This window comes from Diaphorina citri, unplaced genomic scaffold (assembly GCF_000475195.1).
Source record: "Diaphorina citri unplaced genomic scaffold, Diaci psyllid genome assembly version 1.1 scaffold2919, whole genome shotgun sequence".
Classification (NCBI taxonomy): domain Eukaryota; kingdom Metazoa; phylum Arthropoda; class Insecta; order Hemiptera; family Psyllidae; genus Diaphorina; species Diaphorina citri.
In genome coordinates this window covers 1,095-25,602 of record NW_007380332.1, presented here as the reverse complement: position 1 = coordinate 25,602, position 24,508 = coordinate 1,095, and the positions used below count along the sequence as shown (strand labels likewise).

The 24,508-nt window shown below is 37.5% G+C and overlaps 1 protein-coding gene across 1 annotated transcript; it reads right to left on the bottom strand.

The window, feature by feature from the left end:
• Positions 1-2,415: 2,415 nt before the first annotated feature.
• LOC103519743 (probable delta-1-pyrroline-5-carboxylate synthase) lies at positions 2,416-23,827 on the bottom strand. The gene is made up of 5 exons (XM_008484831.2): positions 23,552-23,827; positions 22,194-22,389; positions 12,986-13,107; positions 5,312-5,384; positions 2,416-2,450 (listed from the first exon to the last, which is right to left on the bottom strand). Exons 1-5 carry the CDS (start codon positions 23,810-23,812, stop codon positions 2,416-2,418), a joined length of 687 nt encoding a protein of 228 aa, XP_008483053.2. The 5' UTR covers positions 23,813-23,827.
• Between the last annotated feature and the right edge of the window lie 681 nt (positions 23,828-24,508).

Below are 24,508 nucleotides of genomic sequence, written 5' to 3'. Positions count from 1 at the left end.
TTTGTGGGCAAACATCATTTGGTCCCTTGGGTAGTTTAGGCTATGAATAATGTCGTACTCTCTGTTCTGTTCAGATTATTATTATTAAAACTCATTCTAAAAAAAAAAAAAAAAAAAAACGCTTGGAAAAATCGGTTATGATTTCTTCTTTTGTGGTAATTTCAATGAAAATTTAAAAATTACCGCGGTTGTCTGTTCCAAGATTTGGTCTGATGCAGAGCAAATCAACTTGAACTTTGGACCTTTGGATTTGGACATTATCAAACACACACGACTCACATATGAGTCTTTTCATTGGTTTCACATGTGTTTCTAAGGGGCTGGGCTAACAGCAGCCTACATATGATATAATGTGAGTACTAAAATAAATTAAAAAAGTTTCTTGTCTTTCTCTTGAAATAAAAGAGTTATTCAAATTTTGAAATGAACTTTTTTCTTGCTTTTTTTTTAAGAAATCTCTTTTTTTTGTAATCCCTTGTTCAGTTGTTCATTATTTTCCTCTATCAAGATGTTAGCTGAATGAACTTGATAATGTAATCTTAGGGCGAGAGGACAATACTTTTGGTCTGTAAGGCTTAAAAGCTTTCATTCTTTTAGATTCAGACGTGATAGTCACGTAACACTTTTTCTTTCTCATTTACACTCTCTTGTCCAAGAAAGATTTTATTCTGAGCTTTCTTATCCTTGCTCATTCATTCCTCTTTTCTTTTATCTATATCATTCTTAATGTTCATAAAAAAATGTGCAATCCTCTCAACTTTTTAACACCGAGGGGAGGGTGAGGGAGGAAGAGAGAGAGAAAGAAAGAGAGAGAGAAAGAAAGAGAGAGAGAGAGAGAGGAGGAAGTGACTTAGTTCTTTGGAAAACCTTTGGAAAACTCTTTAATTGAAATAGGTACCGAGAAAATGTTCTCTTGAGAAAAAAAAATCAACATAAAGTGTAGGTTAAATAAGCGAAGAAACAAGGAGATAGAGGGAAGAGAAAATAGGAAAAGTGAATGAAAGAAAAGGGCGTAAAAAACACAGGTAACAAGGAGTCGAGTGAAGAGGATGTCGAAGAGACGAAGAAATAATAAGATGATGTATAAACGGGGAAAATGAGATTACGACTGAGGATGAGGGCACAGGTACAGTTTAGAACTAATAAAGTGTAGGTTAAATAAGCGAAGAAACAAGGAGATAGAGGGAAGAGAAAATAGGAAAAGTGAATGAAAGAAAAGGGCGTAAAAAAACACAGGCAAGAAGGAGTCGAGTGAAGAGGATGTCGAAGAGACGAAGAAATAATAAGATGTATAAACGGGGAAAATGAGATTACGACTGAGGATGAGGGCACAGGTACAGTTTAGAACTTTGACGAAAAAGGACAAAAAGAAGAAGACGGCAGAAACATCGAAATGTAAAATGATATTTAACAGTAAAAAGAGAAGAATAAGAAAGAAGAAGAAGAAGAAGAAGAAGAAGAAGAAGAAGAAGAAGAAGAAGAAGAAGAAGAAGAAAAACTTTTCGGCGACGAAAAATTAAACCTAAGTTTGATGATTTTTTGAACGTCTCTGGAAGGCTGAGCTTTCCAAAAAGTATTAGACAGTTGACAAGAAGTTTGTAGAAAGAGGGAGAGAACTGGCAAAGCTACCCCATTTGGAATCAGGAGAAAATACACGGACACCTTGTACAAATTTGCTACCTAGGTATTACATTTGATGGTACTGAATGGTAAAAAAAGGCAAGGGTATTTTTCTGGAGATTTAAATTATCATAATATTAATCCACTTCAAAAATGAATTCCCTTTTTCATGGAGATATCAAAGTAAACGTATACCTAACTTTGTAGAAAGGTTCCCCGTGTAAAAAAATCTTTTAATCTTTTTACATCCCAATGCACCAGTAGAAAATAGTATTAAGATTATCTTGTGACTGGCAATCATGCCAACTTGTTTTGATTTCATTTCCATTGAATAAATCAAATTTCAACACGAGGCGAAGGCGGGCGCATCTGGTAACTTATTTTCGCTATGATACTTTTTCTTATTTTTGTAATACCTATGATACTTGGCCTTGTTAACAAAAAATGTTAACATTGAGAAATTGAGAATTGAAACAAGAAACTTAAAAGGGACGGAAGCTGTCGGTTAATTAAAAAGTTGTGCAAACTTGACGAGTGGAAGAGCTTTGAGAAAGTGGCGATGAAATTTTTTGCTGATAATAATACTTATAATTACATTATACTAAAAAAAAAGAATTTATTCATAATCATTTCTTGACGAGAATTCAAAAAGAAAAATAAATTAAAAAAGTTTCTTGTCTTTCTCTTGAAATAAAAGAGTTATTCAAATTTTGAAATGAACTTTTTTCTTGCTTTTTTTTTTAAGAAATCTCTCTTTTTGTAATCCCTTGTTCAGTTGTTCATTATTTTCCTCTATCAAGATGTTAGCTGAATGGACTTGATAACGTAATCTTAGGGCGAGAGGACAATACTTTTGGTCTGTAAGGCTTAAAAGCTTTCATACGTGATAGTCACGTAACACTTTTTCTTTCTCATTTACACTCTCTTGTCCAAGAAAGATTTTATTCTGAGCTTTCTTATCCTTGCTCATTCATTCCTCTTTTCTTTTATCTATATCATTCTTAATGTTCTTAAATGTATATCTGAATTTATTTTGAGCATTTAAGTAGAATTTTCTCTTGTCTTTATTGTCACATTTAGCCCCTGAATAAGTCACGTAACACTTTTTCTTTCTCATTTACACTCTCTTGTCCAAGAAAGATTTTATTCTGAGCTTTCTTATCCTTGCTCATTCATTCTTCTTTTCTTTTATCTATATCATTCTTAATGTTCTTAAATGTAGGATATCTGAATATATTTTGAGCATTTAAGTAGAATTTTCTCTTGTCTTTATTGTCACATTTAGCCCCTGAATTTTGCCACTTAGGTATTTGATCTTTTTTTTTCAACTTTATTTATTTGATCTTTCTAACATTATTCAAATGTAGCAAATATACCTATCTACCTACAGTCAATAATGAAATATATCTTTTTGTGCTTGTTTATTTTTAGAGCTTATTTAGGTCAGGTACATGATAACATACAGAAGTACATTAGTACTTCCCCTATATTTATAAAATATAAATATGTACGTATAAGAGTTTATTGCGAAAATTATAAAAGTGTAGAGGTAGAGTTATAGTAAACTGATAAGGTCATAATTATCAGCGTTTTCTGTCTCACAAAATTTGACCCATACAAACAAGCAAAGACTGCAAAGAACGCAAACAAACAACACTAACAGGGATCTTGTTTATTTTTTTATTTGTCAAAAGAAGAAATCGAACAAGAATAATTTATTCTCTGTTCCTCTCACTCGCTTTTGCAATCAGTATGTATCTTCTCCCTTATTCTCTCTCTCTTTTGATCTTCGATCCTATAATTCCCACGTATTTCCCTCCCTTTTTTCTATCAAGACCTTTTGAAACACCTTTCATGAAATGAAATTTCCTTTTTCATTAAATACTCGAAGTAACAAAGTCGTGTATTTCCTCAATTTATTCTGTGAGCTGCATACATATTGGTCTCTAGGTAGGCATTTCCAGTAGATCTGGCCAGTCACCAGTCAGGATATGAAACCATGCCTTTTCCACAAGTTTGGCCATGCCTCGGGATGAACTAGCGGGATTCCGGAGCGAAGCGACGGAATTCAGCTAGTGTTTTATACGTTCTCGCATATACGTTCATATAAGTATGTACTTTCATATAATTATGAGGAAGAGTGGAGTGGAGAGAGCATTCACTGTTAGGCTAGTCACTCACTTTCAGGTAGACCTGTCAGGCAGGCCTGATCAGGTGTACCTATTAGGTCTACCTGATAGTGAGCATTCATTGTCAATTGGTTTGAGGCGGGACTAAGTCCTTTTGAGGCTTTTATCCTGTCGAAATAGGACATGTTTAATTAAATCAATAGTAAAATATTTCCTCAATTTATTCTGTGAGCTGCATACATATTGGTCTCTAGGTAGGCATTTCCAGTAGATCTGGCCAGTCAGGATATGAAAAAAAAAAACTGCTTTTTCTGCCTTTCAGGTGGCTCTTGATTGATTCCTCAATTTATTCTGTGAGCTGCATACATATTGGTCTCTAGGTAGGCATTTCCAGTAGATCTGGCCAGTCAGGATATGAAAAAAAATCTGGTGTGAACATCACACGACTTTCCTTATCCTATTGAATGATGCTTATTTGATTCTTGATTGGATTCCTTGTAAGAATACAAGATTTTCATATGGAGTGTAGGATTGGACAAATTGGGGCTTTAATTGGATTACAAAATAGGATGAAAACGAATAATAATAAAAACTATATTGATTATCATTGTTTTGTCTGTGGTCGAAGAATGATAAGACGATTTTTGCGTGAGGAAGGAAGGTAAAGAAGTTCTACATTTTACGTGTTTACAGAGCGTAAGATAGGTATATCTGAGGATATTTGTTCGTTTGATAGGGGTTGAACCTGTTTTCAGTGACGCGGTTGTACTCTGTGTCAACGTGCAATGACTGCAATGAGCCTTACCTGATCACATACTCGTGTCTCCGGAATCACGCCCACAAAAAATTGGCCTGATTTTCTTTCATGTTTTTAAACACTCGAAATAAAATTTTCACATTCCTACATACTTTTCACGCTCTTGAAATTTATCAAGCGAGAATCATTTGTATGCGAAAACTTTTACGTGTTTACAGAGCGTAAGATAGGTATATCTGAGGATATTTGTTCGTTTGATAGGGGTTGAACCTGTTTTCAGTGACGCGGTTCTACCCTGTGTCAACGTGCAGTGAGCCTTACCTGATCACATACTCGTGTCTCCGGAATCACGCCCACAAAAAATTGGCCCGATTTTCTTCCATGTTTTTAAACACTCGAAATAAAATTTTCACATTCCCACATACTTTTCACGCTCTTGAAATTTATCAAGCGAGAATCATTTTTGTATGCGAAAATGTGTGTTTTCTAGCAAAAGAGAGCGGAAAACGTCCTTAACACTTTCGTTTCTTTAGAATCCCACTCCGTTTTACTCTTCTATTTATTCTGCACTCCACAGCTCCATTTCAATCTATTATCGGTGTTGCAGCGTGTATTTTACGAGAAAGCTGTGGGAACTTAAACAGGAAGAGCTAACAGGATAAACGAAGTACATATTCTCCTGTTTTTTCCGTTCTAGTGTTCCCAACAAGTACCTGTTATCTGCGCTGGTAAAGTGTTCGTGTAATTGCAAATTGTAAGAATATAAAATGCATTTGAACACTTGAGAAGTGGTTAAAGTACTTACCTGGAAAGAAGGCGGCAGGTGGGGGCCCGAACGTCAATTTCTTGGTCAAATTGGGCCCGGCGTACACTTTCACCTGCAGAAACAAACATTTTTGAGCGATTGATGAACAATTTGATCGAATAGTATCGTTAATATAATATCAACTAGATACCTACATAATATACGTATAGATATACACAATTTTAACGAGGCACATAAAATGTAACTATAACTACTCCTAACAGTCCTTACATTTATTTCCCTCTGCATCGCCAGCCTAATTAGCTTAGTTGGTAGCGGGTCTGCCCTGTAAGCGCTAGGCCGCGGGTTCGATTTCCGCCCGGGGAGGATTTTATCCTGATCGGATTAAGTTCGTTCTCGGAACGGCTGGCTTTCTCCTATCCCGTCTTCCTTCTCTCTTCGATTTCAGGACGATAAGACCTTAGCAGTTACAGTTCCCTCTGTCAAACCTTTTAAAAAAATCACTGTGCATCACATTTTCAATTTTTCACAGCCTCCACACCTGATGCATCAAGTCTTTTATGAAGCTAACATCAAGTCATTTTCATTTATCAAGCATCAAGGTCCTAACGCATCGTTTTCTCTGCATTTCTTCATTAACAGTTCCATAAGCTCGTTTCATGATTAACTTTCAAAGGTAAATCCAATAACAAATAGTACAGTCTTCTTCGGACCTGTGTCTACACATAGTCGACAGCCGCCGATCGACTGAAAACGTTTACTGCCTTAACAACATAGATTCACCTGGTCGATCGACGGCCGTCAACTATGTGTGGACATGTGTAGCTTAACGTCCCCAAACAGGATATAAATTCAGAACTGAGGAAAGACATCAAGCAATACTGCAGGCTTGATCGTCTGTAGCAACCTTTAACTTTTATGAAGAAAGACAGGGAGACTGAACAGGATATCAGTGTGTTTCACAACAAGAAGGAAATTAAAACAAGAGAGATAACTTTGTTATTAGAAGTGAGAAGATGAGTGGCGTATTTGGTATAGAGGTCCCATAGAAGACATAGCCTTGGATTCTCTGGATGATGTCCTTCATTGGAATGCTGGAAGAGGAGTCCTCTTTTGGAAAGAGAGTAAAAGATAAGACATTGGACATGAAGGTAATCTATTCAGTTTTCAAAGGAAAACCAAAATCCATTTAAACTGAATCGATTGACAATCAACAAAGAGATATGGAGAGGATGAGGGCGTATTTGGTAGAGAGGTTCCATAGAAGACATAGCCTTGGATTCTCTGGATGATGTCCTTCATTGGAATGCTGGAAGAGGAGTCCTGTTTTGGAAAGAGAGTAAAAGATAAGACATTGGACATGAAGGTAATCTATACAGTTTTCAAAGGAAAACTAAAATCCGTTTAACCTGAATCGATTGACAAGCAACAAAGAGATATGGAGAGGATGAGGCGAATTGAAAGTTTGTCCAACACATTCCAAATAGGCAAATCAAGCTTACTATTCATAGCAATACAGAACTTAATGCAAATTGACCAATATTTTGGATTTGGATTAACTTCAAGAACTTTTCCTAAATCACACCTACTCCACTGAATGAGATGATTGCAAAACAAAAATGAAATGAGAAAAAGAAGAGGAAAGAATCCAAAAAGAAACACAATATCCTCTCGATTCTCAGATTTCTAGGATGGCGGACGAGAAACTTGGAGATTTTTTAATCAGAAATAAAGTGAAACAAGTCTGATTGGAAAATTGCTGAAATTGTAATTAACAGAAGAAACAGCTTTTGCTGTATTCAACCCAGAAAATAACCCAAGATACCTATATCTCACTATTTATTCTCCCCGAACTTTTCAGATTACCTAAGCAATATGTTGAGAAATCCCAAAATAGGTGGGTTGTATAAAGGGATAATGTTGGGAAGGGATTTACGTGATTTCTTGTTGTTCCTAGGTATTTTTTTTTCGGCGAAAGGAAGCGTATTTTCAAAATCCCAGTATTCCTGTAACTCCTGTAAGGTCTGGGTTATTTTTAGGAGAATATCTACGTTGTGTTCTTTTTGTTCCGAGAGATGTAATTCAGTAAATTGATTCTAAAATTAGAGATAGGGATTTGGGCAGGCTAGTTTCTTCTTTCAATGTTTCTGATCCCTTCATTGTCAGCTTAGGTATGCTCAATTTTATCTTCTCTGGTTGGGTCGTTGTTTTAGATGGTTGAATGTCTGGGTCATGCGGACATATTTATGCGCTGCGGCAGAGCTACGGAAAATCTGTTCGTTGAAGTCTAACGTGCGGTAGTTCTGTATGAAATTCAAATTAACTATTGAACTTGTGAAATTATTTTCATTGCCGCTTACTATGTAGGTAGTTCATTAAAACTAAATTACAATTTTTTTAGGATGTTCGGCGCGGCGACAAGACCCTTAAAAAATCCCTTGGGTCAGTTCAAATTTACTAGCGTCCCTTTATGCTCATTCATCTTTAAAATAATAATAAATTATTCCAGCTACGTGGACTATGTGTGGAGAGAGCTTTAGACCTTACAGCCTTTCTAGGTATTTTCTTTTTAAACAAAAGTATTCTAGGTATTTTCTTTTCAAACAAAGGTATTCTAGGTATTTTCTTGTGTTTCATGTTCCTATAGTCTCCTATTCTAATAGGGTGGGCACCTAGAATAAGTTAGATTAGATTTAGGTTAGAATATAAGTATGTATTAGAATTAAGCTAAACATTGTTAACATACAAATTGTATTAATAAAACAATAAAAACTTTCATTCATTCGGCGTATTTGGTAGAGAGGTTCCATAGAAGACATAGCCTTGGATTCTCTGGATGATGTCCTTCATTGGAATGCTGGAAGAGGAGTCCTATTTTGGAAAGAGAGTAAAAGATAAGGCATTGGACATGAAGGTAATCTATACAGTTTTCAAAGGAAAACTAAAATCCATTTAACCTGAATCGATTGACAATCAACAAAGATATATGGAGAGGATGATAACTCACACCCCCCTGATTGAAAAATAATTTTCATTTAGGAACCTACCTTTTCTCTCTCTCCCTTTCTGTTTCTCTCTTGTGTCTAATGTCTTTCTTATCGGCTCTCTCCTCTCTCTATCTTTTATCACTTTATTTGAAAGTTATCTACTAGGTAGAATAAAAATAACACAAACATAAGCAATTCTTTTAGTACTATACCCTAGTTCTTTTAGTACTACCCTTATTCTTCTTCTTTTTTTTTTGAAAGCATAGGTAAGGGTTCTTTTCTTTCTCTATTTTTAATGTCTTCAATAATTTGAGGTATCAATTTAGTTAGAGTTAGAGGACCAAGGAGTTTTTCATACACATTAAAAGGGATGTTATTTTCTTTTTAGGTATCTATTTTTTTCTTTCGCTTTTTACTTGATAGGAACCACCTATACCTACCTACACATCGCGATTTTTCCGAAAAGTTGTAATATAATTTATTATGCTTCAAGATTCTTAATGAACGAAGAAACGGCAAAAGCTGAGAAGCCAAAGACATATTCGAAAATTCGACATCAAACGACAATATTCTTCACACGCATGTACTTAGACTTACTTTATTATGTTATGAACGTGTAATGTGTCATAATTATATTAGACTTATGATAATAATATGTAGGCAGTAGGCACGTGTATTTTAGGTATACGTGTGTAGTATGTATTACCTATGTATGTATTGACAAGACTGACATACCTACATAATTAAGTATAGGTTGTCAAATTTCATCAAATATATGAGTCTTTTCATTGGTTTCACATGTGTTTCTAAGGGGCTGGGCTAACAGCAGCCTACATATGATATAATGTGAGTACTTTAGGGGACAAGAGGTAGCACAAGTGCCTTCAAGCATTTGATTAGCGAAGCAGAAATTCGGGAAGATGATGCAAACACTCCACAAACAGATTCGAGTATCTAATTAACCTTTTCAACGACGATCGAGTTTAATGTTCAATAAATTTCGACGATCGAGTTTAATGTTCAATAAATTTCTGTTCGTAGTAAAAACAACCTATTTTTTTTTTCACAAACTGAGAAAAACGTAAAGGTGGGTTTACACGCTCAAGCCCGGGAAGATGATGCAAACACTCCACAAACAGATTCGAGTATCTAATTAACCTTTTCAACGACGATCGAGTTTAATGTTCAATAAATTTCTGTTCGGAGTATAAACAACCTATTTTTTTTTCTCCACAAACTGAGAAAAACAACGTAAAGGTGGGTTTACACGCTCAAGCCCTTTGCACAAACTGGCTTGCGCATGCCGCTTTGTTCGTTTGGTACAAAACTGTGAGAGGAACCTAGAAAGAGATATTTGTGGCTTGTGCAATCTTCAAGAATGCGTTCATTCTTGTGCAAACCAGCTTGCGCAAGCCAGTTTCAGCAAATGGCTTGAGCGTATAAACCCACCTAATGGCAAAAAAAGGGAAAATTTCTCTCATGTGGAACGTGGAGCACAAAGGGTTAAGGGTTTACACACACTTGGATAAATCCAGATGAAGACAATGGTTCTGTGAAACTCTCGTCAAAGCTTAGAAGTCAAGATGATATGAGAGAGCGTCTTGACAAGATAACGAGACGACAGGAGGAGAAAAGGGGGGAGGGTTAAGGGTTTACACACACTTGGATAAATCCAGATGAAGACAATGGTTCTGTGAAACTCTCGTCAAAGCTTAGAAGTCAAGATGATAAGAGAGAGCGTCTTGACAAGATAACGAGACGACAGGAGGAGAAAAGGGGGGGGGGAGGATAGAGGAAGAAAGGGAGGAGAAAAAGGAGAGAAGGGGAAAGAGAGGATAAAGAGTATAGAGGGGAAGAGGAGAAGAAGGAGCAAGAGAGATAAAGGGGAAGAGGAAGGAGGAGTGGGAGAGATTGAGGGGAAGAGGAGTAAAGAAGGAAGGGGAGGGAAGAAAGTTACTGAGAGAAGGGAGGGGATTAAAGAGTTGGGATAGGAAGACAGGGAGAAACCAAGGATAAGAGAGGAAAGAGAGGCTCGAAAAAGAGGGAGAGGTAAGGTGAGGTTGAAGAGAAGGGAGAGAGAGAGAGGTTGATGCATAGTGAAGAAGAGGAAAGACAGGGTATAACAATGATAAAGTGTAAAAGAGTTGGGATAGGAAGACAGGGAGAAACCAAGGATAAGAGAGGAAAGAGAGGCTCGAAAAAGAGGGAGAGGTAAGGTGAGGTTGAGGAGAAGGGAGAGCGAGAGTTTTTCATACACATTAAAAGGGATGTTATTTTCTTTTTAGGTATCTATTTTTTTCTTTCGCTTTTTACTTGATAGGAACCACCTACCTACACATCGCGATTTTTCCGAAAAGTTGTAATATAATTTATTATGCTTCAAGATTCTTAATGAACGAAGAAACGGCAAAAGGTGAGAAGCCAAAGACATATTCAAAAATTCGACATCAAACGACAAAATTCTCCACACGCATGTACCTAGACTTACTTGATTATGTTATGAACGTGTAATGTGTCATAATTATATTAGACTTATGATAATAATATGTAGGCAGAAGGCACGTGTATTTTAGGTATACGTGTGTAGTATGTATTACCTATGTATGTATTGACAAGACTGACATACATAATTGAGTATAGGTTGTCAAATTTCATCAAACATTAATTATTTTATTTTATACACTGCTAATGCCGCCACTGGTCGCTACCCGATTAAAGTAGCTACTCCATTGTCCTCACGAGGCCGAGTGCAGCCCGAACTCCAAGCACTGAGCTGAAAAAACTTCAACCCCGCCGGGAATCGAACCCTCGGTCACGGAGGTTGCTCCTCAATATCAAGACATTCAAAAGCGACAGCAAAATTTTAGAGGGACAAGGACTCTGATTGTTATAGTTGAGTTTTTTTCGACTTCACTGAAGAAATAAGATTAGGTAGTAAGCACTCGTAGGTACAAGTGTACGATTGCACATGATAATGTTTTAGTTTTCAAATTATCATTATGAAGTTTATAATGATTTTATTAGTGGAGATGTCAAAATGTCTTTACGAAATAAAGATACATTAGATTTTCATTTCAATCACGATCCGCCGTCTTAACGACCTGCCTCCGGGAAATTTTTCCCTACAGTAAGCAATTTCTTCCTTTCAAAATGTACATTAATAAGGAAAAAATGAGATTTTTTTTTTCAACTTAATTATATTTCCATTTTTCCCTGTCTCCATTTTTTATTTTTATGAGTAGTTATGTGCAGGCCATAACTACGGGACTGACATTTTCAATTGAATACGTGGTCACCCTAGAGCGCTATAAAAGTTAATAAATAGGTACTATTTTAGATGTTAAAATTTCAAATAAATTGATAAAATTTATGCGTGGACACTGGACAGGGATATGAACTCACACCCTCCTAATTGAAAAATAATTTTCATTCAGGAACCTACCTTTTCTCTCTCTCCCTTTCTGTTTCTCTCTTGTGTCTAATTTCTTTCTTATCTGCTCTCTCCTCTCTCTATCTTTTATCACTTTATTTGAAAGTTCATTATGTCTTTATGAGTAGTTATGTGCAGGCCATAACTACGGGACTGACATTTTCAATTGAATACGTGGTCACCCTAGAGCGCTATAAAAGTTAATGAATAGGTACTATTTTAGATGTTAACATTTCAAATAAATTGATAAAATTTATGCGTGGACACTGGACAGGGATATGAACTCACACCCCCCTGATTGAAAAATAATTTTCATTTAGGAACCTACCTTTTCTCTCTCTCCCTTTCTGTTTCTCTCTTGTGTCTAATTTCTTTCTTATCTGCTCTCTCCTCTCTTTATCTTTTATCACTTTATTTGAAAGTTCATTATGTTATCTACTAGGTAGAATAAAAATAACACAAACATAAGCAATTCTTTTAGTACTACCCTAGTTCTTTTAGTACTACCCTTATTCTTCTTCCTTTTTTTGAAAGCATAAGTAAGGGTTCTTTTCTTTCTCTATTTTTAATGTCTTCAATAATTTGAGGTATCAATTTAGTTAGATGTCCAAGGAGTTTTTCATACACATTAAAAGGGATGTTATTTTCTTTTTAGGTATCAATTTTTTTCTTTCGCTTTTTACTTGATAGGAACCACCTACCTATCTACCTACCTACACATCGCGATTTTTCCGAAAAGTTGTAATATAATTATGCTTCAAGATTCTTAATGAACGAAGAAACGGCAAAAGGTGAGAAGCCAAAGACATATTCAAAAATTCGACATCAAACGACAATATTCTCCACACGCATGTACCTAGACTTACTTTATTATGTTATGAACGTGTAATGTGTCATAATTATATTAGACTTATGATGATAATATGTAGGCAGTAGGCACGTGTATTTTAGGTATACGTGTGTAGTATATATTACCTATGTATTGACAAGACTGACATACATAATTAAGTAAAGGTTGTCAAATTTCATCAAACATTAATTTCATCGCGTATAATATCTCTAGTAGCGCGGTCAAACTTTCTTGACTTGGCGGGGCGGAGCGCTACCGCGCTCCTTAATAGTCTCCTATTCCAATAGGGTGGGCACCTAGAATAAGTTAGATTAGATTTAGGTTAGAATATAAGTACATATGTATTAGAATTAAGCTAAACATTGTTAATATACAAATTGTATTAATAAAACGATAAAAACTTTCATTCATTCATTTCATTCAAACATTTAAAAAGTTCAACTTACGCCTTCGTCCCTGAACATCTTGCAGACATCGGTGAAGAAAGATCCCTGGAAGTGATCCTCGTGAATTAGGAGAGTCTCCATGGCATTGCAGGCGGCGGGGTAATCACATTTTGAGTCCCTTGCTGAAACATGTGAAAGACATAGGAATGAAAAATACAGATAGTGGGGGACCGGGAGGGTAATGAGCTTTTAATAAGACGTAAACAGAGCTTTCGGGGACGCTCTTCAGTGTACTGGGGTCGTAGAGATGCGTAAAGAGTGAGTGAGGTGTTAGGAAGAACGGCTCTTTTCAGTGGACTACTCAGTCAATGAGTCAGATAGTAACTCATCAAACCTATAGAGTTCAAGAGTGATTTATGGTACATGTTTTTGGATTTCTGAACTATTTTGTTGTAGGTATGTACTAGTATAGGGAGCACATGACTTTGTAAGACTCAAGATCAGCGATTTGAGAAAACTCTAGAACTAGGGAGCACAGTAAAATCAGCAAATGTTTTGTTTCTCAAATCTTATGTTTCTCAAAAGTGTATGACCATTTTGTAATTTGTAAAAAAATAAATGTAATAATACGATAGATAAAATAACCTAAGATGAATTTTCAACGAACATCAGACCTGGGTGAGGTACTGAAGGGACAAAGAATTCGTGAGCAATTTTGTTATCTTGAAATACCTGAAATACCAAAATTGGAGCTAAGAGGGGAGAAGGGGGGGGGGATAAAAGCCGACGTCTCAAGAAAAAGCTTAGTTCTTAGGTGCTGCCTACAGAGTGGAATTAGATTTAAGGCTTTTATGCCGGACGTCAGAGTTTTAATTCCAGCCAGAGTCGATTTTTTTCGTTTTTATTATTATTTTTTTTTTGCTTTTATTTCGAATAGTACTCTTTCTAATACGACATACGACCCACTCATGCTGCTAAGATTGATCGAGATCGAGAGTGCTCCCCTTCCAGTCAACTGGAATTCACAGTGGGTTTGAAGCCAATGCATGCAAAAGCTGCTGGCTGAGGACGATTTAGGAGCTACTTGTAAGTTAGTGGGAAACGACCAAATATCCAATTTGACCACTTGTAATGTGGTCACATCCACTAAAACTTGTAATGTTGTGACATCCTCCAAAAATTTTGAAACGCCTTTGACACAGCACTCGAATTACAAAGTTTGTACAGTTTACACCTTCCTCTGAGGACGAAACGTGCTCAAGCTTTCGTCGTGACTTGAATAATTAAACAGCTCAGAAATAAACCTTATTAGTTTAAGACGAGATTTTCCTTCCCCGAGGAAAATTCACCGCGGAAAATTAGCAGATGATGGAATCTTTTCTTCACTTTTTTCCAGTAAATTAATAGGATTTGGCGCGGATTTGTGTGCTTTTAATTATTCTTCAACACATTAGTACGTAAATCTTTGTGCTGAGGAAAATCCAGATCCAAATAATCGTAAGCTGAACGGAAGGTGTTGGTAAACAAAAGTCTTGTAAAGCACGTGATGGGGTGTCGTGCACAGTTGACGTGCGTTCAATGTAAATAGGTACGTGTATCTGCTACGTGGACGTCAATGGCATAGATGTAGGTATGCGCTCAAATCTTTTATCTTAATAAGTACAATCAGGTTTTTTCCCCAAAGTCTTTTTCAAATCAAATCCTACCTTATTTTGCAAATATGAATAATTCCTGATTAATCTACCTACCTATGTAAATACTTAACTATGTTCTATATTGTCCTCTGACTTTACCTATTTTTAGTACTTATAGGCACCTATAACCTATGTAGGTACGTAAAAAAAAAACGTGACGGGGTGTCGTGCACAGTTTACGTGCGTTCAATGTAAATAGGTACGTGTATCTGCTACGTGGACGTCAATGGAATAGATGTACATAGGTATGCGCTCAAATCTTTTATCTTAAAAAGTACAATCAGGTTTTTTCCCCAAAGTCTTTTTCAAATCAAATCCTACCTTATTTTGCAAATAATTTACATAAGTAGGTATTAAGATAGGTATGAAATTGAATTTTGTGGTAAAAATAACGTTGGTGCAAGGTCTGTATCACGCATTTGTTCTTTGAGTCCCTAGCTTGGTTCAAGTCAGTAAAGGTGGCGTGGCGTTGCGATCATAGCGACCGGTCGTACGACCAAGCTGTGCGACCGCTTCCTACTGCTTTCTATGTACGAGTATTCTTATGAAGTACTTTCCGAGCCAAGCTTCCTGGTCGTACGACACGGCTGCACTATTTGGGTCGTACAGCCCAATCGCTCTGAGAGCAGTGTGATCGCATGGTCGTGAGGTTTTCATGTGATTTAAAATACTATTTTTGTAATAATTTTTTACAGTTGTTTTCAATTTTTTCGCTTTCCTTTTAAAATGTCATTTTCTGATGACGAAGACGAGAAGTTGATCGAGTTACAGCCCTCTTGTAGTCGCGACGTGTAAATTTCGTCAATTCTCATCATTTTTCCCGAAAAAAAAACAGGACATGATAATAATGTCATCTTCTTCATCTTCCTCTAATAATTGCACTATCAATCGTTTTTTAGCACTACTTAAAAAATCCGACATACTGTTCGTAACACGATCAAAACAAAACTGTCGTTCGACTCGGTCGCAATGATTGGAATGCTGCCTCTATGGCGCGACCAGGCAGCTCGATCGTACGACCCGGTCGTACGATCCTGTCGCTATGATCGGAACACCACCTTAGAGTAGTTACTTCCCACGCAGCTATCACAATCATTCCATACATTACATTATTATCTTATTTCATTTCATCCTTTCTTTGCTTCTCTCAACCCTCTCTGCACCTCTTTCATTTTTCTTCCTAATATTAAATCTATGTTCCAGGAACGGAGGTAGGCTTACTTTCTATCCTATTAGAGATCCACGAGTTTCGAGTAATTTTGAGTACAAAATCAAAGTAAGCTCTCTCTGCTCCACAGTTGAAAACTTAATTTCTTTCTCCATTCTAGAGAGAAGATTTCCCATGGGATTCGGTTTTAAAGTTTCATTTTCATTGGGAACAATGCAGTCACTATTTTCTTCCTGTGTGTCGCTCATAGTTTCTTATGCGGATCAGATATTAGGATTTTACATTCACAATGTCTTCCATCATGAAAATATACAGAGTAAAAAAAATATATATAAAAAAATAATAATTATAATAAAAAAAAATATACAGAGTAAGTAGTGGCGTGGATTGGAGCAGCTATTTGGAGCACCCTTGGGATGTTCTCTACCACCTAACCGTATTCTGTAACAAGAATTCGTGCTTACTGCTTAATCTATAGTTAATAATCCTTTAAGTTAGGTGCCCAAATTGGGGTCTCACGCTTTTGTCCCACTACTATTAATCCGATATCTAAAATACAATATAAAATACATCCGACACAAAAATATTCAAAATACAATGGACTTTTGAATCTTGAAGAGCTCACGCTACAATAAATTGTGATCCGGATATGAAACCAGCCTAATAATCCACTCTCTTTCAGGAGAGAGAGGAAATCCGGCCCAAAGACCAAAGTAGCCGGAGAACTCAAATGTCTCTTTGAGAATGGAAATCAGGAAATGGAAAAGGAGCGGTACAAACAACTGATGAGTTCAACTAGAAATGAGAGATAGCGGAAGGCAGAACTTTGGGAAAGTCTGTAGAAAGTAGAAAACGACTTGAATGGGGCACCGTATAAAGGGAGTTTTATTTATGTTGGGTGATGTCATAGTCACACGTATAGGTAAGATAGAGTTCCTTGTCCCTTGCAAGTTTGAGTCAAACTTAATGGAAATTCTGTTTACATTCGGAAGAGGGGTCCATGTACCAAAAGGGGAACAGACAAACTTTGACGAGCTCGTCAAAGAGTGAGTATTTTTTTAGGTTCTTAATGATTTAAGATTTAAGGAATAGAGTTTGTCAGTTTATTTTGTCCATGAGCCAATGAGTTTTGATTATACACGCTTCCCTACCAATATAACGTCCCCTATTGGTACCCATCTCACCATGATAGATCACTTTGTCTTGCCACCAATTTCGCGGTAATTTTGGTCTCAATTGAAAAGACCTTGAGAAAGTCTCTCAGTTGTAAAACGTATTGTCAACTTTAATTTATCCGTACCATCTTTCCTTATAATCCAGAAACACATGCATATAACTCCTAAGCATAATATTGTCTGCTTCGGCTTTTGTTTTGGCAATTTCTCGACTTATCTCGTCTCTCCGCTCTTGAGGAATTTCTCACATAATTTATCATAACAATGGTAATGTGCACACTTAAGTTAGTACTCGGAAAGGCGGCGTTTGAATGACCTAACTGAAACTGAACGAGGTTGTGCTGCTCCTCAATTAGTTTTTTCCATCATTTTGGAAAAAGCTATCAATTTTTTATTCAGACAGGAGCTGACAAAAAATTCACTTTTTTTAATTTTATTTTCATTTTAAAGGGGGTCCTCATTCCTCAATTTGCTATAAGCAATAAGTCCCCTCTGGAAACACTCAGTAAAACTTCAGAGGGGTTGCTTGAGTACTCTACTTAGTATGAATACTGTATATAACTAACTTACTGATTTATACTATACCCGCACCCTGTCTATCTGCTGAGGTATGTTTCTCAACTTGACTAACTTTATAAACAAATAACATGTTATCTACATAGCTAGGTGAAGAGAAAGTCTCTCAGTTGTAAAACGTATTGTCAACTTTAATTTATCCGTACATCTTTCCTTATAATCCAGAAACACATGCATATAACTATTATAACTCCTAAGCATAATATTGTCTGCTTCGGCTTTTGTTTTGGCAATTTCTCGTCTTATCTCGTCTCTCCGCTCTTAGCTTGAGGAATTTCTCACATACCTAATTTATCATAACAATGGTAATGTGCACACTTAAGTTAGTACTCGGAAAGGCGGCTTTTGAATGACCTCACTGAAACTGAACGAGGTTGTGCTGCTCCTCAATCAGTTTTTTTTCCATCATTTTGGAAAAAGCTATCAATTTTTTATTCAGACAGGAGCTGACAAAAAATTCACCTTTTTTAATTTTATTTTAATTTTGAAGGGGGTCCTCATTCCTCAATTTGCACTCGTCAGAATTTAAGCTTATATATGAAATTTAAAATCATCAGAATTTTGACTCACACATACTCGTACCCTTTCTAAAGGGTACCATTATTCAGACTTCTGACATCTCCGTGGTGTAAACTACATGCCGCCCGCAGCACTTTCGTTCAAACACGGCAGTGCTATATGAATAGCGCTGGAAAATGCTGAAATAGTCTCAGAGGATCCATAACTTTCTCGTCATTCCAAGGAAAGTAAACACGCTCCTCTTTCCCACACTCTCCCTACCAGTCCTCTAACCATATTCCCTACCATCCGTCACTTTTCAGTCCCTCCTATAGTCTTTATCCTCTCGTCCTCATTCTCCCACACTTCTCTTATTCCCCCACTATTTCTCTTTCCACCTTCCTTCTTCTTATTCAACTTCACTTTTCCCACTTTCTCGCTTTTCTCCCAAGTTTCTCTCTCTCCCCCTCTCTCTTTGTCCTTCTCAGTCTCTTGTCTAGTCTTTATCCTGTCGTTCTCTTCCTCCCACACTTCTTATCCGTTTAGTTTTTTTCCCTCCTCTTACCTTTTGCTCTCTCCTTCAACTTCCCTTTTCCCAGTTTCTCTCTCTTCTCCACCAAGTTCCTCTCTTCCCCCTCTCTCTCAGCTGACTTTCTCCTTCACCATATTTCTCACCTTATTCCACATTCTTATCCCTTCTCCCTTTCTATCATCTTTTTACCTTCCAATTCCTTATCCTCCTCTTCCTCCTATCTTTCTTAGCTTCACCATCTTCCTTGCCTTCCACCTCTTCTCTGTTTTCCCTTCCTACAGTCTTCCTATCCCTTTCCTCCCGTTTACCTAATCTTCTCTCAGACTTATCTCTTCTGGTGTAACTCGTTTTGCTCCGTACCTGCTCCTCACAGTTGATTTCTCTTTACCTTCCTTCTTCTCTTAATATCATCTCCATTTATTATTTTTTCAGCTTTTGATGTGAGAGCGTTTAAAACTTGACGAAAAGTTTTCTCAAAGTGTAACTTATTTATATTACGGTAGTTTCTGTACTTCCATTTAGAGTATAAAATGTGTATACTCTTAACCTTAACCTGAGGTTCTCTCTCAACTCGCTTTTATCATTGTTTTGTCTGTGGTCGAAGAATGATAAGACGATTTTTGCGTGAGGAAGGAAGGTAAAGAAGTTCTACATTTTACGTGTTTACAGAGCGTAAGATAGGTATATCTGAGGATATTTGTTCGTTTGATAGGGGTTGAACCTGTTTTCAGTGACGCGGTTGTACTCTGTGTCAACGTGCAATGACTGCAATGAGCCTTACCTGATCACATACTCGTGTCTCCGGAATCACGCCCACAAAAAATTGGCCTGATTTTCTTTCATGTTTTTAAACACTCGAAATAAAATTTTCACATTCCTACATACTTTTCACGCTCTTGAAATTTATCAAGCGAGAATCATTTGTATGCGAAAACGTGTGTTTTCTAGCAAAAGAGAGCGGAAAACGTCCTTAACACTTTCGTTTCTTTAGAATCCCACTCCGTTTTACTCTTCTATTTATTCTGCACTCCACAGCTCCATTTCAATCTATTATCGGTGTTGCAGCGTGTATTTTACGAGAAAGCTGTGGGAACTTATACAGGAAGAGCAAACAGGATAAACGAAGTACATATTCTCCTGTTTTTTCCGTTCTAGTGTTCCCAACAAGTACCTGTTATCTGCGCTGGTAAAGTGTTCGTGTAATTGCAATTTGTAAGAATATAAAATGCATTTGAACACTTGAGAAGTGGTTAAAGTACTTAGGTACCTGGAAAGAAGGAGGTTGCTGATTTAAATCCCAGGTGAGGCATGTTAGAAATTAACACACTACGCAACTTGAGGCTTTAAATACTTTTTAATTAGGGCTCAAAGTAAGGAGATTGAGAATGGTCCTGGTCTCCTGACTTTACATACGTAGGTATTAAGATAGGTATGAAATTGAATTTTGTGGTAAAAATAACGTTGGTGCAAGGTCTGTATCACGCATTTGTTCCTTGAGTCCCTAGCTTCGTTCAAGTCAGTAAAGGTGGCGTGGCGTTGCGATCATAGCGACCGGTCGTACGACCAAGCTGTGCGACCGCTTCCTACTGCTTTCTATGTACGAGTATTCTTATGAAGTACTTTCCGAGCCAAGCTTCCTGGTCGTACGACACGGCTGCACTATTTGGGTCGTACAGCCCAATCGCTCTGAGAGCAGTGTGATCGCATGGTCGTGAGGTTTTCATGTGATTTAAAATACTATTTTTGTAATAATTTTTTACAGTTGTTTTCAATTTTTTCGCTTTCCTTTTAAAATGTCATTTTCTGATAACGAAGACGAGAAGTTGATCGAGTTACAGCCCTCTTGTAGTCGCGACGTATAAATTTCGTCAATTTTCATCCTTTTTTCCGGAAAAAAAACAGGACATGATAATAATGTCATCTTCTTTATCTTCCTCCAATAATTGCACTATCAATCGTTTTTTAGCACTACTTAAAAAATCCGACATACTGTTCGTACCATCGCTCTGAGAGCAGTGTGATCGCATGGTCGTGAGGTTTTCATGTGATTTAAAATACTATTTTTGTAATAATTTTTTACAGTTGTTTCCAATTCCTTTTAAAATGTCACTTTCTGATAACGAAGACGAGAAGTTGATCGAGTTATAGCCCTCTTGTAGTCGCGACGTGTAAATTTCGTCAATTTTCATCCTTTTTTCCGGAAAAAAACAGGACATGATAATAATGTCATCTTCTTCATCTTCCTCCAATAAGTGCACTATCAATCGTTTTTTAGCACTAGGTACTTAAAAAATCCGACATACTGTTCGTATCACGATCAAAACAAAACTATCGTTCGACTCGGTCGCGTCCTAATATTAAATCTATGTTCCAGGAACGGAGGTAGGCTTACTTTCTATCCTATTAGAGATCCACGAGTTTCCCCATATTTTAATTTTGAGTACAAAATCAAAGTAAGCGCGATGATTGGAATGCTGCCTCTATGGCGCGACCAGGCAGCTCGATCGTACGACCCGGTCGTACGATCCTGTCGCTATGATCGGAACGCCACCTTAGAGTAGTTACTTCCCACGCAGCTATTACAATCATTCCATTTTTTTCTGACATACTTTGAAAATAGAGTAAAATGAGATTAGATATCATCCTATGATAGGATGATGAACATGTTGAGAATGAAAGTTGATACTTGATAGAAAATTGATACCTAGAAGACGAAAGCTAGACAGCTGATGAGTATCAAGGAAATTTGACACCAAAAGTGACTAATTAGGAGCTTTCGTTCTTATAAAGAGTACCCCTCTACTGTTTCAGATTTTAAATGAAATCAAGTACAAAAAGCCCCTTCCTGATACTTATTGCGTGTGTAACAAAATATTGACTCTGTTAATATTGTTGTAAGCTTTACGAGTAACATGGCTGTATCTGTGCACACCATCCTTCGGTGTTGAAAGAGAAAAGCCTGATTTATAAGAGAATACGAGAAGAGTACCCCTCTACTGTTTCAGATTTTAAATGAAATCAAGTACAAAAAGCCCCTTCCTGATACTTATTGCGTGTGTAACAAAATATTAACTCTGTTAATATTGTTGTAAGCTTTACGAGTAACATGGCTGTATCTGTACACACCATCCTTCGGTGTTGAAAGAGAAAAGCCTGATTTATAAGAGAATACGAGAAGGAGGAGGAGGAGGAGGAGAAGGAGGAGAAGAAGAAGAAGAAGAAGAAGAAGAAGAAGAAGAAGAAGAAGAAGAAGAAGAAGAAGAAGAAGAAGAAAATTAAGAAGGAGAAAATTGATATAAAGGCCTTCTACCTGATAAGCACACACATGCACGATCATGTAGACCTGACAGGCGGACCTGATCAGGTGTATCTGACAGGTCTAGCTGATAGTGAGTGGCTGGCCTACGAAAGAGAAAGAGAAGGAAAAGAAAAAGTCCTATTATAAAGGCCTTCTACCTGATAAGCACACACATGCACGATCATGTAGACCTGACAGGCGGACCTGATCAGGTGTATCTGACAGGTCTACCTGATGATAGTGAGTGGCTGGCCTACGAAAGAGAAAGAGAAGGAAAAGAAAAAGTCCTACTCCCAAGAAGAAGAAAAAAACACAGAAATAGCTTACCAATCTTGATGGCCTTCCGGATGTCAGCATCCTTGTCCACATACACATGGCAAATACCCTCAGCGTGACCCAGAACAGGAATGTGCTGACTCTTCTGCTGAATGCTCCGGACCAGATCTGAGGAGCCTCGGGGGATGATGAGGTCAATGTGCTTCTCCATGGAGAGGAGATCACTGATCTCTTCTCGGGTAGATACCTGCGAATGTAGAGGATATCGGGTTAACATTGTAAAAGGTAATTATTACCTATGTATATAGCTATCTTTGTAAAGTATTTATACTGCGAGGTTTTAGCGTGTTTCTTCGGGACCGTAGTGTTCAGACTGCGGGAGTAAAGGGACTTTCCAGTCCCCTTTTGGCAGGATAAACATGGTATATATATTCTACTCTAGTACTAGTACGAGTAGATATGACTGCACAGAGAATAGGATAAATTTGAAAATGGAGGACACACTTTTGGTTTTTTCTCCCTTCCCACCCATCTGAGGAGAAACATACTACCGGGGTAGTCGTGACACCGAAAAGTAGAGGCAATATTACCTTCCTATCTCATTCATCACTCTGTGGAATACAAAGTCTGTGAAACACTCAATTTTTGGTACCTAAGGGTCTTCCTGTAAATATACCTTTTATCAAAGGAAACACTCAATTTTTGGTAAGGGTCTTCCTGTAAATATACCCTTTATCAAAGAAAAAAAAAGTACCCAAGTAGTGCTTTATACATAGACTGTCAACTTAGAACAAGATGTCTCATTCTTCCAACAGTTTCCTGGCCCAGAGGGTTCAGAAAAAAGGAAAAAGGTGAGAAAACTTACAAGAGAAATGGCATCTTGAGCACCGACAGAAGCGAGCGCCTCTTTGACCACATCCATGAGGGCTTTGTTACATCACTCTGTGGAATACAAAGTCTGTGAAACACTCAATTTTTGGTAAGGGTCTTCCTGTAAATATACCCTTTATCAAAGAAAAAAAAAGTACCCAAGTAGTGCTTTATACATAGACTGTCAACTTAGAACAAGATGTCTCATTCTTCCAACAGTTTCCTGGCCCAGAGGGTTCCATCACTCTGTGGAATACAAAGTCTGTGAAACACTCAATTTTTGGTAAGGGTCTTCCTGTAAATATACCCTTTATCAAAGAAAAAAAAGTACCCAAGTAGTGCTTTATACATAGACTGTCAACTTAGAACAAGACGTCTCATTCTTTCAACAGTTTTCTGGCCCAGGTGGTTCAGAAAAAGGAAAAAGGTGAGAGAACTTACAAGAGAAATGGCATCTTGAGCGCCGACAGAAGCGAGCGCCTCTTTGACCACATCCATGCAGAGGGTTCAGAAAAAAGGAAAAAGGTGAGAAAACTTACAAGAGAAATGGCATCTTGAGCACCGACAGAAGCGAGCGCCTCTTTGACAACATCCATAAGGGCTTTGTTGCTGTGGAAAGCTTCTTTGCCTCCCTTGAGCAGAAGTCCGTTAGCAGAGGCCAAGGCAAGGGCTGCCACTTGAGGCAAACTGTCGGGTCTGGATTCGAAAATAACTAGGAGGACGCCAATAGGAACTGTCACTTGAGACAGGCTCAGTCCGTCAGCCAATCGCGTCCTTCTTAAAACTCTGCCTGTAAACATTGAAAATTAAAAATAACATCAGAGGAAGAGGATGGGTTGTCTGGCTGGGTTACCTAACTACCTATACCAGTCTGAATTTCCCTTGCTGACAGGCTCAGTCCGTCAGCCAATCGCGTCCTTCTTAAAACTCTGCCTGTAAACATTGAAAATTAAAAATAACATCAGAGGAAGAGGAAGGGTTGTCTGGCTGGGTTACCTAACTACCTATACCAGTCTGAATTTCCCTTGCTAAAAAGTCCTTCTTAAAACTCTGCCTGTAAACATTGAAAATTAAAAATAACATCAGAGGAAGAGGATGGGTTGTCTGGCTGGGTTACCTAACTATACCTATACCTATACCAGTCTGAATTTCCCTTGCTAAAAAAAAAACAAAGGTTGAGTGAAATGTTGTAGCCAAAAGGCCCCAAAACCAAATGCCATCCCAAAGAGACGCTGACGAAAAACGCCGACCCCGTCTATACACGGGAAAAGGCGAAGAAAAAGAAGAAGAAGAACACTTAATTGGATGTGCATTCCTGGATATGGATTCCTGGAAATATGGCAAAGGCTTTTTAATTGTAAGCCAAAAGGCCCCAAAACCAAATGCCATCCCAAAGAGACGCTGACGAAAAACGCCGACCCCGTCTATACACGGGAAAAGGCTCTAATACTTCTATACGTTATGGATAACGTGTAGAATAACCATGATGTTTGCCA